Source organism: Hippocampus bargibanti, linkage group LG06 (genome assembly GCF_051943395.1).
Source record: "Hippocampus bargibanti isolate YZ-2025 linkage group LG06, ASM5194339v1, whole genome shotgun sequence".
Taxonomy (NCBI): domain Eukaryota; kingdom Metazoa; phylum Chordata; class Actinopteri; order Syngnathiformes; family Syngnathidae; genus Hippocampus; species Hippocampus bargibanti.
This window is the reverse complement of record NC_142739.1, coordinates 13,039,412-13,057,429: the sequence shown is the minus strand read 5'-3', so window position 1 is coordinate 13,057,429 and position 18,018 is coordinate 13,039,412. Positions and strand designations below refer to the sequence as shown.

The window sequence follows — 18,018 nt, the reverse complement described above, 5'->3', positions numbered from 1 at the left end:
TTTCAACCTCGTGCACCAGCTCAGGCTCCTTCCCTGTAAGAGCGGTGACATTCCACGTCCCCAGAGCTAGCTTCTGCAGTCGAGGGTCGGACCGCCAGGGTCCCCGCCTTTGGCTGCTGCCCAGCTCACATTGCACCCGACCCCTCTGGCCCCTCCCATGGGTGGTGAGCCCTTGAGAAGGGGGACCCACGTTTCCTCTTCGGGCTGAGCCCGACCGGGCCCTATGGGTGTAGGCCCGGCCACCAGGCGCTCGCCAACGAGCCCCATCTCGAGGCCTGGCTCCAGAGAGAGGCCCCGGTGACCCGCGTCCGGGCAAGGGAAAACCAAATCCATTTGTCTTTTTCATCATATGGGGTCTTCTGAGTCGTGCTTTGTCTGGTCCCTCACCCAGGACCTGTTTGCCATGGGTGACCCTACCAGGGGCATGAAGCCCCAGACAACCTAGCTCCTAGGATCATTGGGACAAACAAACCCCTCCACCACGGTAAGGTGACGACTCATGGAGGGGATTCACGAACCGAGCCGTTAATTGTGCTGCGTTCTCCAATTGGAACGCCATTTCCACAGCCTTCGATAGTGGGAGGTCTTGAGGGGACAATAACAGTTTCTCCCGTAGCTTGGGATCAATCGTGTGCTCCGCTAGTTGATCTCTAATCATTTCGTCCTCCAAGCGGCCGAATTTACAGAGGCCCGCTAAACACCTCAAATCGGCAATGTAGTGGTGTACCGACTCGCCTGTTCGTTGCCATCGTTGACGGAAGCCAATCCGCCGGACAATCACGCTCTGCGGTGGGGTGAAATGTCTGTCCAACAAAGCGACACAATCTTTGTATTTCTGCGCGGGTCCGAGTGTCCGAAAAATGCGCTGCCCCTCACTTCCCAAGCTGTGCACTAGCATAGCCGTTAGCCGTGCGTCGCTTGCCTCGTTTAGTCCGATCGCCGTCAGATACGTCGTAAACGAGTCATACCAACGGGACCACGGGACTGGTGGCTCACCGGGGAGCGCGAGAAGCCAGGGGAGGGGAGCTGTGGAGAAGTCCATCTTCGTCGCCAATGATGTGTCCGGAGGAATGAGAGGAGAAGAGTTGCTTTGTCAATGTCTTTATTGTGCCACCATGTTAGTCTACCTGCGGTCGTGACATCACCGCTGCTTTTCGACCTGTCGCAACATTCTGTATCAGTGTGACATATGCTACAGAAACGTTCGATCCAATGTTAAATTTATTAAAAAAGCAAACATTTGATTTGACAAAATATCTTTCATGTTTTCTTTTCGTTTTTTTTTCCGTGAAGAAGTTGTCGGCCACCCAGGGCGGAGACGTTTTGTAAGTTGTAAAAGTTACACGCCCAGGGCGTCCGGGCAGACGCTGTTTCAGACACTGCAATTTGTCAAATACACCCTGCTCCTCACTCCTGCCTGTTTTTTCTTGGTTGGCAGAAACTGTTGGTATCACTTTATCACCTTATTTAACTTGTTTTGTGTGTGCGTGACTGAGTGAGTGCGTGCTGAGTGTGTCGCTGGGTCCTTCCACTTGAGATTTGCACCAATCTCACTGGAAGCATCATGCATGGTTGACACACTGTGTCTTCCTCAGAGGACCAACCACACGTACACGCACGCACACGCACGCACACGAACACGCACACAGACACCCACGCACCACACACACACACACACACACACACACACACACACACACACGCACACACACACACACACACACATGCGACTTTGTATCCACCTGTTGCTATAAAGTAGGACATTTCATAATTCGCCTCCTGTTGATTTGTTCTATTATCCATCCGTCCATATTCCGTACCACTTATTCCTCAGTAGCGTCGCGGGGGGGGGGGGGGGGGTGCTGGAGCCAATCCCAGCTGTCTTCAATTCAGGGTGTTCCCCGCCTCGTGCCCGGTTGCAGCCAATTAATCGCAGGGCACACAAAGACTTACAAGACTCACACTCCAACCTAGGGACAATTTAGAGTGTTCAATCTGCTTGCCATGCATGTTTTTGGAATGCGGGAGGAAACCGGAGGACCCGGAGAAAACCCACCCGGGGAGAACATGCAAACTCTTCACAGGGAGGCCGGGGTGGGACGCGAACAGGCGACATGTGCACTGTGAAGCCGATGTGCTAGCCACTCGACTACCGAGCCGCATGTGTTCTATTGAACAGTCCTAATTTTCCGATTGAGGATTTGTGGTTTTTGCTTCTTTATTGATGCTGTGCAGTGAGATTTGGAAATAATTGCTTCAGTTCAGTTCATGTTTGGCAAGGACAGGTTAGATACATTAAATAAAATGATGCCCGATCATAAACACGGAAATCAAAAACACACTTTTATTTTAAACATTTCTAAATGAATACTTTTCCATTGCAACTCAGTCGCTTAATTCACAAGGTGAGCAACCACCTGCTACCAAAAAATGAGTCAACATGCCGAAAACGTTGAAAAGGGGAATCCAGTCATTGTTTTACCAAGCTTTGAGTGTTTTCCAATTCTCGGGACTTCAAAATCGGTCAGTTTGATGGCTTTACCACAAAGTACCACTTACCAAGTCTATGATTTTGTCTGTGAAAAGAGTCTAAGCAGTTGATCTTGACATTATTGGGCTAAAAACTTCCTGTGTACTCCTGTGCTCTTCATCAACGATTGATAGCTCAGTCCTCTCATCATGATTCTCCTTTTGTGGCCGTGTGGAGAGTTGATGATGGTGTTGATAGCCTCATCAGAAAAGTGACTACAAATGGTCAAATGTCAGTTACATTACACTGAAAGATGTTTTTCACCAATTTACACATTTTTTTATTTCGAGTATTCTTCCAGTGGTTGCATAACAATATTTAGACATTAAAATGTAGTTTTTTTACTTATACAATGCGGTAAGACCGTCTTGTTTCTCATTTATAGTCAAGATTATTGGATTGGATTTGCCTTTATTAGTTTTGCACTGGAGGAATTTACATTTCACAGCAGCAACGTGATGAAAGGAATGCAAGTGAATATAGACCATTGCATAATGTAGGTTTATACTTAAAAACCAAACGTGATTTATTTTGTTTAGTTTGGTCAGCATTTCAACGTGTTTATCACAATTTACGTGACCTACCCAAATATTGTAGACGCTAGAGGGCGTTAAAAGGTCGCATCCTGAAATTTCAACGAGACCTTTTATTCCTTCAGTTTAAAAAGCTTTAAATAGATAAAAAAACAGGAAATATTGTTTTTTTTTTATTATACAGTACATGTTTTACTAATGCATGTATTCCACGTTTCGCACAAATATTTTGGGGGGGCTTTTCCCACTGCCATTTTTAGATTTTGTTTCATAAACTAATTTCTCTGCATGCTTGGATGCCGGCATTCGGTTCTCTGTACAGCGTAACACAAATGCAGAGTAAGTTAACTATGCTTTGACGTTTATCATCACTCTCAACAACAAACGGTTGAACAAAAAATAGAGCAGTTAAATAAAAAAAAAAACATGGTAACGCATCTATTATTATCTTTTTTTCAAGCTGCTTCATAATATAAGATCGAATGTTGAGCTTACGGACAGTTTGCTCTTTATTTCAAAGATGTCTCTGAAAAAATGTCAAATTAAATTTACATGGGAAATATAGTTAGTGTCAATTTCGGCGTTTTTTAAATTAATTTAGTAAAATGAAGGCTTTCTGGATCTTCCTGTCTTGCTGCTGCCACTCTTGAAAAACGTCAGGAAAATCGGATACATTGTTGTTGCTATTGTTGGTGTTGTTGTTGTGATGAGAATGGTGTCGTCACTTATATTCCAACTCTTTTGACAATGCAATCGGAATTATGCACAAAGTTTTGATCTCTAACTTAGTTTAAACGTGGCTCAATGGGCTATCCTTGGATGGCAAAAGGTTCACGATCAAAAAAAAAAAAAAAAACAACACAAAAAAACTTGTGACTTACGTGAAACTTGGAAGACAAAACATTGAACATCCATTCAACATATTTGCTCTAACATTTTTAAATAAAATGTATTTCACATTTAATTTTGAATTTGGAAATTTCCAAATTCAAAATTAAATGGGAAATACATGGTATTTTGATTTTTATATCGAAAGTGACTAGAGGAACAAAAAGAAGGCCCTGTTGCTGTAGGATATGAACCATCTAGTTGTCACGTTTTGCGAGGTGGTGATGGCGGGTTCGGATCCCAAAAAGCAGGCAGGAGGGAGCAGGAGGTTGTTTGACAAATTGTATTAAAATAAAGTCAGCAGGAACAAAATGTAAAACATCAAAATGATCTGAATGGAAAAATTACAAAGTAGCAAAAGAAGACCAAAAGTAAAAGCCTGCCAAGGTTAAACAAACACGTACACGATGCATGCTGCAACCAAGCAGCAAACAAACAATGAATCGGCACCGGATGATCGTGTCAGGTGTCCTTTTAAGTGTCATTGATTATACGACCAACACCTGCGAGGCTGCAGGCAGGGCTGACGTCGTCGCTACCCGCTGGTCGCCAATCTGATCGGGACGACCAGCACCTGCGCAGGTGCAGGCGGGGCCGACAGCGCCCCCCATTGGTCGCCAACCAGATCATGACAGTACCCCCCCTTCAAGGGGCTGCTTCCAGAAGTCCCAACAGTCTCCCAAAAAGGTCCACTCGCCAGGGAACGGTCGGTGGAGAGGGCAACCGCTGCCTCTCCAGCACACGACGGGCGGCGGCCTGATGGGAACGGGACTCGGCCTGGGGTGGACGAAGACGCGGCACGGATCGTCGTGGGCGTGAGTGCGATCCCTCTCGCACGGTCACGCGACGGCGCATGGCTCTGCGTGGACGTCGAACTGCCAGGCGCAGAATGGCACCCCGTACGGCCGTATGGGACCAGGTCTCGGCCGGACGCCGACGTGGGCGTGAACTGCCCGGCTCCGGGGGAACGAGACCAGTCCAGAGCCGCTCCGGGATCCAGCGGTGAGTGGGGTCTCGGACTGACATTGACGCGGACGTTGCACGGCTCGTCGTGGATGAGACTCAATTCGTCATGCACGACGACAGCGTGGCTGGACGTGGGCGTGCAATGCCAGTCACCCAGGGTCACCCTGGACGGCCACCTGGAAGGAGGTCTCGGCCGGGCGTTTACGTGGACGTTGCGGCTCGTCGAGTGACGCGATTCAAACGCGACGAGGCTTGCGCTAACGTGGACGTAGCATAGCCAGGCACAGGGTGGAAATGAGACGGGTCCGATGTACCTGCGGGATCCGATGGTTGGCCGATTCATTCTGTCACGGTTTGCGAGGTGGTGATGGCGGGTTCGGATCCCAAAAAGCAGGCAGGAGGGAGCAGGAGGTTGTTTGACAAATTGTATTAAAATAAAGTCAGCAGGAACAAAATGTAAAACATCAAAATGATCTGAATGGAAAAATTACAAAGTAGCAAAAGAAGACCAAAAGTAAAAGCCCGCCAAGGTTAAACAAACACGTACACGATGCATGCTGCAACCAAGCAGCAAACAAACAATGAGTCGGCCAACTATCGGATCCCGCAGGTACATCGGACCCGTCTCATTTCCACCCTGTGCCTGGCAATGCTACGTCCACGTTAGCGCAAGCCTCGTCGAGTTTGAATTGCGTCACTCGACGAGCCGCAACGTCCACGTAAACGTCCGGCCGAGACATCCTTCCAGGTGGCCGTCCAGGGTGAAACTGGGTGACTGGCATTGCACGCCCACGTCCAGCCACGCTGTCTCGTGCATGACGAATTGAGTCTCATCCACGACGAGCCGTGCAACGTCCGCGTCAACGTCAGTCCGAGACCCCACTCACCGCTGGATCCCGGAGCGGCTCTGGACTGGTCTCGTTCACCCGGAGCCGGGCAGTTCACGCCCACGTCGGCGTCCGGCCGAGACCTGGTCCCATACGGCCGTACGGGGTGCCATTCTGCGCCTGGCAGTTCGACGTCCACGCAGAGCCATGCGCCGTCGCGTGAACGTGCGAGAGGGATCGCACTCACGCCCACGACGATCCGTGCCGCGTCTTCGTCCACCCCAGGCCGAGTCCCGTTCCCATCAGGCCGCCGCCCGTCGTATGCTGGAGAGGCAGCGGTTGCCCTCTCCACCGACCGTTCCCTGGCGAGTGGACCTTTTGGGAGACTGTTGGGACTTCTGGAAGCAGCCCCTTGAACGGGGGTACTGTCATGATCTGGTTGGCGACCAACGGGGGGCGCTGTCTGCCCCGCCTGCACCTGCACAGGTGCTGGTCGTCCCGATCAGATTGGCGAACAGCGGGTAGCGACGTCAGCCCTGTCGGCAGCCTCGCAGGTGCTGGTCGTTATAATCAATGACACTTAAAAGGACACCTGGCACGATCATCCAGTGCCGATTCATTGTTTGTTTGCTGCTTGGTTGCAGCATGCATCGTGTACGTGTTTGTTTAACCTTGGCGGGCTTTTACTTTTGGTCTTCTTTTGCTACTTTGTAATTTTTCCATTCAGATCATTTTGATGTTTTACATTTTGTTCCTGCTGACTTTATTTTAATACAATTTGTCAAACAACCTCCTGCTCCCTCCTGCCTGCTTTTTGGGATCCGAACCCGCCATCACCACCTCGCAAACCGTGACACTAGTGAGCGTCAGGAAATAAAATGTATGTAAAGTAACAAATAAAAAGATTTAAATTCATAGAAAAAAATATATTTTCAGACCCAACAAAATGATTCAGAGTCCATAATGACTTTATTGAGTGGCTCACATAAAAAGCCATTCTCAGAAGAAGGAAAAATGAGATTAAAATTCAAACCACTTTACATGAAACATGCTTACTTAAATTAAAAAAGAAAAAACATCAACAAGAGTGGGTAAACAGTAACTCATTTCCAAACCTTACAAATAAATTCAAAAGTGCGCCTAATGATATCACCCCTAAATACAAGAAAAGTCGTGGTTAAATTGAACTCCCCACAATACATTTCATATCATGACAAAAAAGAATCTCCGTATATTTTCAAATATTTACTACAGTTCATATACAACTAGAAATATCTATACAAAATCGTCTCCCGGACAAATACATTACACACCTTTGACATGGGCGTATATTCTAACCTATACATGGTTCAATATTTACAGCACATTTTGCAGTCGTATAAGCCAAGGGTACCTTTTCAACTTCAAACTTCCCTCCTGACGCGCATGTGGACTGGACACAAAGTGCGTGCATGTGTTTGTGTGTGTTTCGTGTATACATGTTTGTGTGACGGTCAGATTGAAGAAAACCACCCACAATTCTATGCCACAACTGATTTTTTTGTTAATCTCTCCCTCTCTTCTCTTCTTCTAAAGTGCCAGAGTTTGCCATTGAACAAAATGTATGACAGCACGACTTTTCTTGTAGTCCGTTCAAAAATGCACAATAAGGTGTGGACCAAACTTTTTTTCCTTCACTTTCCACACGGTTTAATTTCTATTGGAACATCAATATTTCAATGAAAAAAAGTACTGTGTTGTCTGTATCCCCCCCCAAAAAAAATAAAAAAAATAAAATAAACATATGATGAATCATTGCACTTTATGTACACTGCGGTTCTTGATTCAATAATGCATATGCCTATATTTTTCCAATCAAATGAGATGGAGTTACGTACGCTAAAGTACATTAATTATTACTTACTTAAATAGTGTGTATTGTAGACCTAATTTTTCAATATGATACACTTATAACGGACCTTTGTGCATATATCCACTATTGAGACATTGCGCCTGGAAAATGTAGGGGCCCCATCTCGCATAAAATCCAATGATAAAGGATTCTTGTGAATACATGGATGAATTTCCCCAAATGCAGGTCGAATTTCTTTTTTAAAACGACATATGTCATTACACTGCGCATTAAATTATATAGTTTCAACAGTTATGTCTCCAAAGTGGAAACAAATCTAATCGAATAAAGTCTAATTAATTTTTACATACAGTTCATGTGCGCATACAGAAAATATTATTATTTTCATAGCTGATCAGTGCATAAATGGTATATTTGCATTTGAGTGTATAGAGGAATTTTCATGGGGTTTTGTGCGTACACTAAATAGTTTTCTTAAAAAGATATGGCCCGTTTTGGCTTGAAAGAATTGTGTAATTTTCTTCACAAATCATATTGTTCATCCATCGAAGTGTATTTGCGGGAATGCGATTGGGAAATGTATAGGCCTATTTTATTATTTATAGTTACAATTTTGCATGTCGTGTCCCAAAGCATAGAGTTCAGGAAATGTGTTGGCCTTTAAATGAAACGTCAATCAAAGTCATATTTCATTTCCATGTAACAAAAAAATAAAGACAAAAAAATTGAAGGGCGTGAGTATGGAACTTTATGCTGACACCCGTGCGGTCTTATTGAGAAACTCGTAAGCCCATTTTCCCTTTCTGAACGACGTTCGTGATGTGCTTTACGCATACAATACGCTCAGTCATGTCCACTATACGTATATACTTTCATGTATTCCCCCAGAACATCCCCGACAACCCCTCGCGGTTTACACACTATTAACGCCACCGCAACGGAGTTAGAGGCCGTTCATGCCCACCACGCCCTGCCTTGCCTCGGCCGAGTGCAACAGGTCCGGGGAGTGGCACGGGGGGCTACCGGGTGCGCTGTGCTCACTTTCGGTATCGCTCCCCCTCTTGCCCCCGGAGCCCGAACCAACCGACCCACCGGCGCTGTGAGTCTTGACGTGTTTACTCAGGTGGTCGCTGCGCATAAACCTCTTGTTGCACACGGGGCAGGCGAACCTTTTCTCGCCGGTGTGCGTGCGCAAGTGTCGCTGGAGCTCGTCGGAGCGCGTGAAGCGCTTGCCGCAAAAGAGCCAGTTGCACACGAAAGGTCGCTCGCCGGTGTGCCAACGCAAGTGCGCCTTGAGGTGGGACGTTTTGCCGTAAACTTTCCCGCAGCCGGGGATGTGGCAACTGTGGAGGCCCTTCCTCCGGAGGCTGGCGCCAGCCGGTCCCAGTCTCTCTGCCTCCTGACAGTTGGGGCAGTCGCAGGTGGCTCTGCCCGAGTAGCGCCGCGCAGATGACCTAGGGGACGCCGATAAGGAGGCGGGCGCAGCGCCGGACAGCATGGTCCCCCCGGCCCCAGTTAACGGAGATGGGCTAGTGTCCGGGTAAGAGGAGAGCACTGGTTTGAAGCCGTCCATCAGGTGCTGGCCGGTAGTCAACAGGTGCGGAGAGGGGTTTGTACTGAAGGCAGAGTGACTCAAGGTGGAATATTCTGAATTATATCCGCCCAGGGGAGAGTGCAAGGACGTCTGCAGTCCACCGGAATGTAGCGCAGCTCCGTTCGGGTTCTGAACGTCAATCCAGCCGGCTCCTACGTCCCACCAAGCGGATGCCCCGGTGGTCCCCACTTCTCCCGCGGGGATGCCGGGATGAGACGACTTGAACCACGACTCGTAAGGGTGCGCCACGCTCATCCTCGGGTAGATGCCCTGCAGGCTGTCCACGGACGTGTGCACCTTGGAGATGAACACCGGCTGGTGGCTCGACTCCTGCGAGCCGTTCGACACGGAGGCTTGGAAAACGGAGTAGTCGTTCCCAAAGTGGGAGCCGGGCGAGGCGCCAGATGTGAGGGAGAAGGCGCTGGAGCTCGCCGAGCCGTTGGCGCTAAACGAGTCCGAGATGCCCGAGCCGTTGCGGGACACCCCGAAACCGGACAGGCCGGAACCGAGGCTGCAGCTACTGGCGGCGGCTCTCTTCCACGGGTGGAAGCCTTTCCCGAAAGACGACGAATTATCCGAAATGGTGGACGGCGAAGGGCTCGGACTCCCTATTTTGTTACATGTCGCAGCTAACATGGCTAAAGGAGTCGATCCCAACCTCGGCTCCTCCTGGAGGGACACACAACAGCAAGTTAGCCCCGCGGCGCACACTTGTTCAACACGCATAAAAAATAATAATTAAAAAAACACGCTGTGTACCTGGACAAACTTTTTAAACACGAAAGACGCACACCAGACACAACTTTGAGCCCATGTACCGAAAATAAAACCAGAGCACTGGTCTTGTTTAAATTTTCCCCCAGATTTTAAAGTTTAATCCCCTTCGAGCCAAGCAGGAGAGGAGCAGCCAATGACAAGAACTAATTGAAGCAGCAAAACAGTCCTTTTTGGAGGAGACTCACCCCAAGAAGTGAAGTTGCCATCACACACACACACACACACACACACACATACACGCGCGCACACACACAGGCACACAAAACAGCCCTCCTCTGAGGATCTTTTTATATTTATGAATCCGAGCGGTGTTTTTCCTTTCTTTTTCTTCCCCCCCCCCCCCCTTTTTTTTTTAGAGGTGTGCAATACAATGATGCGTTCCGCCCATTCTTCCACGGTCCCGCGGCTCCTCCGCGGCTTTGAAGTGGCGCTGTGACACGGGCGTCCAATCAGCGGCTCCGGCGTGCCAGCACGGCCGCCGCACGGCCCCCGTGAGGTCATCAATAGACAGGGCTCTCCACCCCCCAGGCCGCCCCCTCCATAATAAAAGACAGCGGAAGGAAGGTAAAGTTAAATGAGAGTGAAGAAGGAGGGAGGAATTAGGGGGCCACTTATTGAGATTTTTTTTTTACAGAACATCTCTTTCCATAAATTAGAAGAAAACTTCTTCAATGGAGGATGAGTAGGCTTTAATGAACGTAAAAAATACTTTTTTTCCTTTTTTTTTGTGAAAATATGCCCAAGTGTAACTTCACTTTTCATGTCTCATCAATACTGAAAAAGCTTCCTAAAGTTTATTTAAAAATAGGTGGCAGGTTTTACACTTTAAAATTCCACGTTTTAAACTTAATATAAACAAACTCAAGAATGTAGCGGATAAAGGCAGCTTTGTTTTCCACCTGCGTGATCCTATATATTAAAATAACCCCCCATAATTGATGCTCATTATGGCCGCGCTTTTGATGAATAAATGACACACATTTTGCAAAATTAAATAACAACAAAACCTTACTTGCAAAACATGCGCAAAATTGGCTTCTAGATTATTTATGGCAATAAATAATTGTTCTCTATGTCTCAAGATGGATAAATATATATATATATATATATATATATATATATATATATATATATATATATATATATATATATATATATATATATATAAATATATATATATATATATATATATATATATATATATATATATATATATATATATATATATAGTTTCTGTTGAACAGGCAGTCATCACTTTTTTTAGGTTAATTGAAAGTGCAGTTACGTAAGTAGTTAGTGGCAAAAGCGTGCACACAGCGTTCACATCGGTTCTATTTTGCATGCAGACCTGCACTGGAAGCGTACATTTCATTTGAATTTCAAATTTAATAACGCGGGAGGTTTTTAATCATCGGCACTTTTATTTGTTTGATATTAACATGCTTATTGACCGGCTCTGTTGACCAGCTTGGTCATTACAGGACAGGGAAAAGTTAATTAAAACGACCAGGGATTATTCATCACATCATCTGCCTTGGCCATGTCGCTTCCTTTATTACACAGCGTGATAGATGGACTGCCTGATTAATTCTTGTGTTTCTACCATTGGACGCAAGCTTTTTTTTTCTCTCAACCAGGATTAATTCGCATTACTTTGCTTACAGAGGTGTAAAAAATGGCAATGTTATTTTTAATTATGCCGTACAGGTGCAAATGTTGATTAAAAGCAGATTTAAATATGGTTACATCACGTTTTAACGTGCTTCTCATAACTGTATTCGTTATTCTAATTTAGTGCTTGGCATGGTGTACATTACTATTGTTTTTCTTAACACATTTTCATTCAAACAAAAATGTCTACATTTTGAAGACAAGTAAAAAAAATTGGCAACGAAACATTTAATTGCATTTTGGCAGGATTTAAAATCTTTGAAATATACAAATAATTCATTAGCAATTAATATTGTAATATTGTTTTCGTTGTTTACTCTGTGAAAAAAATGAATGCGATTTGGACACTGCAAATCAAACGAATAACGACTCTGGGTGGTAATCCAACGGTGAAAATAATAACAAAAAATAATAAATGCATGATACGTACCGTTCTCCTCAGCTCCGTTGCCGCGTCTTTAAGCTCGGCACCACCAGATCCAAGCTGTATGTGGCAGTGTGACTGTGCACCTTACACATAAATAATACACTTATAGCTCCAAGTTGGGAGACAGTCCTCCAACCCCTTCTATTAGAATAAGCAGAACTCATTCCCCACGGGAAAAAATAGGTAGTATGTAGTAAGCAATAAATATAATTATGTGTAATTGGGGATGATTCTGTTAAAAAAAAAATCTAGCATACATATGTGCAAGAGTGAGTTGAGCATACGAGGCTATGGTGCATGGGGGTGTGTCGAGAGGGACCGTGGGGGTGCATGCTGGGCCCTTGGTGATAAATTAGCAAGTGATCATTGCAGCAAGGCTCAGGTCAAAGATCAGCATGACATTCTGTGCTCAGCCCCGAAGGGCAAGTGACGCACAGATATAAAATATAAGATTGTCAAAGCCGGATCTTCAGTGGCCTGTTGTGTTTTGTGTTCAGATGGTGCACAGGTTGCTGCAGTGGCTGCAACTGTAAGCCGCCCTGAACAGATGTCCCCATTGAAGGCTTTCTTTGGGGCTATATTACAGTCATGACATCAAACTCCAAACCTGTCCTCTTGGCCGCCATAATGAGCGACTTATTCTGGGCCATTGAGCACGAACAAAGTAGGGTGCAATATTGCGTGCGGCACAATTGCTCCACGCACAGAACAACTGGGGCCATGGCTGCAGACACTATACTTTGATGAGAAGCTTTGCCCTCAAACTGGCTTGTGGAGGAAAAAAAAACAAACCAGGGGTGATAATGTGTAGCGCCAGACTATTGAGTGCTACATAATCTACTTTTCTGCTTATTACCGTCTTATTTTTTTAAATAGAAGGATAACATTGAGTCTGGATACCAATGCTAGCAAGTAATGCAGCTTCTCAGTTTACGGAGATCTCAACAGGTTTAGAGGTTGTGAATGGGGCGGCCATGCTTCATATTCACTCTTTCATGACCTATGTTACAGTTTGTTTGCATCTAACTCATGTCTAATGTGTTGCATTTGTGATGTACTTGCATGCATTACACCTTGCGTACCAATTTTTGGGTGAAGTCGTTGCCAAAAGAATACAGCTCATTAGTAAGAAATTTATTTTCTATTTTCATAATAAAACTGACTCACACGTTCATGGAGTACGAAATTGTGTTGAAGTTGCTCTTTTACAGTCTTGTCTCATTCTCCCTGAATCAAAACAGATCCAGACAAGCAATGAAGTCACCACAAAGACGAGGCTCAATGATTTTTTTCCACTTTTGCCAGTGTAAGATAGAAAGACTGCATTGAGCACCAGTGGGCATCCCTCCAAAACAATGGTTGCTGTGGCACCTTGCTGCTTTTAGAGATCATCAGGGCACCTCTGGGAAATGATGTAATTTCACTGGATTAGTCCAAAAATGATCATTAATAATTACATATAGAATTTTAATCATCTGATCTCTTCTAACAGTGGTTCGTGATAAACCAACATTTAATGGCCAAATCTACAATGAACCTGTTTCCGTTCAAACCACGGAATACGTTATGAATTCCTCCAATTAAACAAACGCAATTTTCACACTGACAACCTGATTCTGAGTACATTGAGATGACATTCATCATCTTAAATTTTGTGAGAGTTTTATTTGGTGGTTGTGTGCTGCCAGATGATTTTATAAAATGGTTAAATGGCTCAATTAAGGTTGCATGAAAGGCTCCTCTTAGATGCCCCAATTAGTCTTCAGCCATTTGAGGAAAGAACATCTGATTTCATACCTCTTAAGCATGTGTCCTTTTGTTGCATAAAAATAAATAAGAAACTAATATTCATTGTCATTGACATAATTTTTCCTCACACACAGTTCACTACTAAGCCTATATCTGAACTCTTGGAAAACCAAAATTGTCAGCAGCATAGTCTATCAACCGACTGTGATGAATTAAAATGTGGTAACATGTCCCTGCATTAGATTAACCCTCATATCGTGTTTCGGGTCAATTTTAACCGTTTCCATTTTTGTGTTGACGAAAGGATTGACATCCTTTCTTTTTCCTTTCTTCAAAACAGTTCTAATATGTCCCAACGGGATAGAAAATATGTTTTCAAGTATGTTTATAACATGTCCGAAACAGTTGTTGCTGAAAGCACCTATTTTTTGACTCTTTTGTGTGGATTTTTACAGACGGATAAGAATGACCCACAACATAATCAACGTGATTTTGTTGTTTGTGATGGTGCGATGATTGTGATTAAAAAAAATTGCACATTGTGATTAAAAAACATTGCACATTTTTTTGAGGCAACACATTTTACTTGTTTAGCGTTGTCTTAAATTTGGTAGTTGGTGCTTTTTTTACTACTTGACAATATTTTTGTGCAGTATTACATACAGTATTCTCAAACGTTAAAATAAAAATAAATATTAAAATATTTCTATGGCGCATTTTGTGTTTGCCTTCTTGTTTATGGAAAATGGTGTAGTTTTATTGCCACTGGACTTCAAACACATTGCTCATAATTCAACTCAATTGCATTTACAGTATAGAGTACTTTCAAACAGACAAGCTACAGACAAGGTGCTGTGCATGAACAACAACTATCATATCCGGATCAAAAAAGGAGTCACAAAGATAGTAGAAAGCACCAGAAAGTAAGAAAAAGATCAAATCTGACTAATGCTGAGCTACACCTTGTACCTTTTTGCAGCCAACACTTGAAATATCCCCATCTAAGCAAACTGAAAGGATCATTTTCACCACTGAGCCTTTGCTGGCAGACACAACTTGGGAAAAATGTGATTTAAATCAATTTGTAAAAATTGGGACGTCACAGAGAAATTTGCAAAAGTGAGACTGAATTGAGTTGGGAAACATACTAATTTGCGCATACAAATGTTGTCTGTCATGACACACTGCCGATCTCACAAAACTACTCCTCCTCACAACGTGACAGGACAAATTACCAGTATATTTTCTCATGGCTTTCCAAAATGTTTTCAATCTATAAAAAAAGTTGAAATTCACCTGAGAAATTCTTTTTGCAGGGGATGCAGGAACAGATTAAACATTTCTAATGCAATAGCAAGCTTTAGAACCCCAGGCAAACATGAAGACTGAACATTGAAGACATTGAATTATATATTCTGTTGTTTGTTGTGCTTTGCCACCAGGAGGGTTGGTGTGAAGAGCAGATGTCCGTGTGCACATGGAGCTGCCAAGGAGGTCCAGAAAAAAGCCATACTCAGACACAAGGGCCCCAAATGGTGTGACAAAGGATGTGCAGGAAGGGCCTCATCGCCTGGGTGAGCCCCAGAGAGGGTCTCCTCCTCTGCCAGCCTGTGCGAGCCAAAGTCTTGTGCTCATCACCACATCCATGAGGTGAGAGCAACAACATGCAAATAAACACATGCATGAGCAGGATGCTATGTGAGAATACAAATGAAGGTGAAATGTCATTTTGCACAGATTGTTCTGCCAATATAAAAAACAACAACAAAAAATGAATAAGTAAATAAATAGTTTGTACATTATAATGTCATCTATCAATCAAGTTGTAATGGTCCAGTCTCTGAAATTGTTTGACTTTATAATATCAATCATGTTCTGATAGGCAGATTTATAAATCTCGTCCTAAAAGGTATTCAATTATTCAAAATTTTAAAACAAATGTCCTTGAATAACACATTGTTTCAAAAGTAATCTCACTTTGTGCATAATACTCTCAATCAACAGGATCTATCTATCTATCTATCTATCTATCTATCTATCTATCTATCTATCTATCTATCTATCTATCTATCTATCTATCTATCTATCTATCTATCTATCTATCTATCTATCTATCTATCTATCTATCTATCTATCTATCTATCTATCTGTCCCTCTGTCTCTCTGTCTCTCGGTCGGTCGGTCGGTCGGTCAATCAATCATGCCTGCCTACCTACCTACCTACCTACCTACCTACCTACCTACCTACCTACCTACCTACCTACCTACCTATCATCTGTCTATCCGTCTCTGTCCGTCCGTCCGTCTACCTACCTATCGACCCACCTATTCACCTATCCACCTATCCATCGATCCATCCATCCATCCATCCATCCATCCATCCATCCATCCATCCATCCATCCATCCATCCATCCATCCATCCATCCATCCATCCATCCATCCTTCCTTCCTTCAATCGAACCCACGCAACCACCTACACAAGCACCTACCTCTGTCTGTCTGTCTGTCTGTCTGTCTGTCTGTCTGTCTGTCTGTCTGTCTGTCTGTCTGCCTGCCTGCCTGCCTGCCTGCCTGTCTGTCTGTCTGTCTGTCTGTCTGTCTGTCTGTCTGTCTGTCTGCCTGCCTGCCTGTCTGTCTGTCTGTCTGTCTGTCTGTCTGTCTGTCTGTCTGTCTGTCTGTCTGTCTGTCTGTCTGTCTGTTTGTTTGTTTGTTTGTTTATTCATTCATCAAGCGAGGCAGTTTCCAAGTACTATATCGCTTCCATTAGCTACTGGATCAAAGTTGTTCATCTACTATTCCTCCCCCCAAACGAGGTGACCGTGTCATGAGGCCTTGACCGTATTCCAAGCACAGGTGTGCTGCCTGGCCCAAAGTGAAAGAGTGTGCAGTCTACCATAAACAATAATATAAATGTCTGACAAATAAAATGGGTACTTAACAGTCTTTTGACTGCTCTGACCCCTCGGCCTTTTGTCCAGTATTGATCAGCCAGCTGTTCCCAGCTTGGTGCGGCAAGGCGGGAGTCGCTGGTTTCTCCTGCACGGATGAATGAATTTTCTCCTCATCTGTAGTACGATCTGCCCGACAAACAAAGATTAAATTAGATAGCAGAACCTCCACTCTCCTTCTACACCATTTCATAGATCGAATATGCTCTCATGAAGCGACACCGTTTTGACAGTTGAATGCTTCACTTTCAAGCAGCATTTTAGGTTTGTGCTAATTTTCTTCTTGGTTATAATGACTGATATTTTTGGTTGATATGCAAACTTGTACCTGGTTGAATTGACAAGCATAATCTGTCTCTCATAATAGTATGTTAATAGTGAACACATATATAATTGAGGCGTGACGGCGTCATGTCACACAACCACGCTGAGATTGGCCGCTAATGATCCGTCCCCAGTTGCTGTCATTCAAAGTCAGCAGCCAAGATATTGTCCAATAGCCCGTGTGAGGCCTCAGCGCTGCCTTGGTGTTACAAATGATTCTTCCTCTATTAACAAAATTAAATGTGTGGATTAATTTATGTGTGCCTGTTGGATGTTATGATCTGCATTCCCTGTGATATATTGCAGTGTTTGTTTATCATAAACCGCCACAACTGTGCCGCCCGGCGAGACTGCTACATCCCTTCTTATTGACTTTGACTGAACGAGAAAGGCTGCCGAGGCTGTCGTACAAAGTGAGGTATTTAGGATTAGCATCGGCTCTTCAAGCTTCACTAATTGTCCTGCTGCAGGCATTCTTTCTCGTTGTGCGGGTTAAGGATGGAAGCGCGGGTGTATGCCTGTCACCTCTCGAGTGATGTGGGATGGGTTGGTGAGTCATTGGGTGGAGCCTGAGGGGGTTACCCACAAGAGGCGCAAGACAGAGAAATGTTTGCTTTTCTGTCATGTTATCCGAGCAGGCACAAGTGGAAGACAAACTGGTTGTGTTTGCAGAGGCCGGCTGAAGCTTGCACACAAACGAACATCTCCTTAGAATCCATTCAACTGCGACAGTGATAACAAAACAAACAGAAAAGGGGAAATTACCAAGTGTTATGCTTAGGTGTTGATTGATGAACAAATATGGCAACATGATTGCGCAATGCGTGGATGTTATCTACTGTTCAAGCTGCCAAAACATACTTCAACATTTATCCTGAATTTTGACTGACAACATCTGAGAGGTTCATTATTTTGATAGGGTTGCAGAAGT

The 18,018-nt window shown here is 44.4% G+C and overlaps 1 protein-coding gene across 2 annotated transcripts; it reads right to left on the bottom strand.

Moving 5' to 3' along the window:
- Nucleotides 1-6,691: 6,691 nt before the first annotated feature.
- sp8b (sp8 transcription factor b) lies at nucleotides 6,692-10,241 on the bottom strand. Of its 2 annotated transcripts, none has more exons than XM_088998449.1 (2): nucleotides 10,153-10,241; nucleotides 6,692-9,859 (listed from the first exon to the last, which is right to left on the bottom strand). In XM_088998449.1, exons 1-2 carry the CDS (start codon nucleotides 10,171-10,173, stop codon nucleotides 8,540-8,542), a joined length of 1,341 nt encoding a protein of 446 aa, XP_088854575.1. In that variant the 5' UTR covers nucleotides 10,174-10,241; the 3' UTR covers nucleotides 6,692-8,539. The 2 variants fall into 2 exon arrangements, with proteins under 2 accessions (XP_088854575.1, XP_088854576.1); XM_088998450.1 differs by having other exon boundaries at nucleotides 9,950-10,220.
- Nucleotides 10,242-18,018: the final 7,777 nt, after the last annotated feature.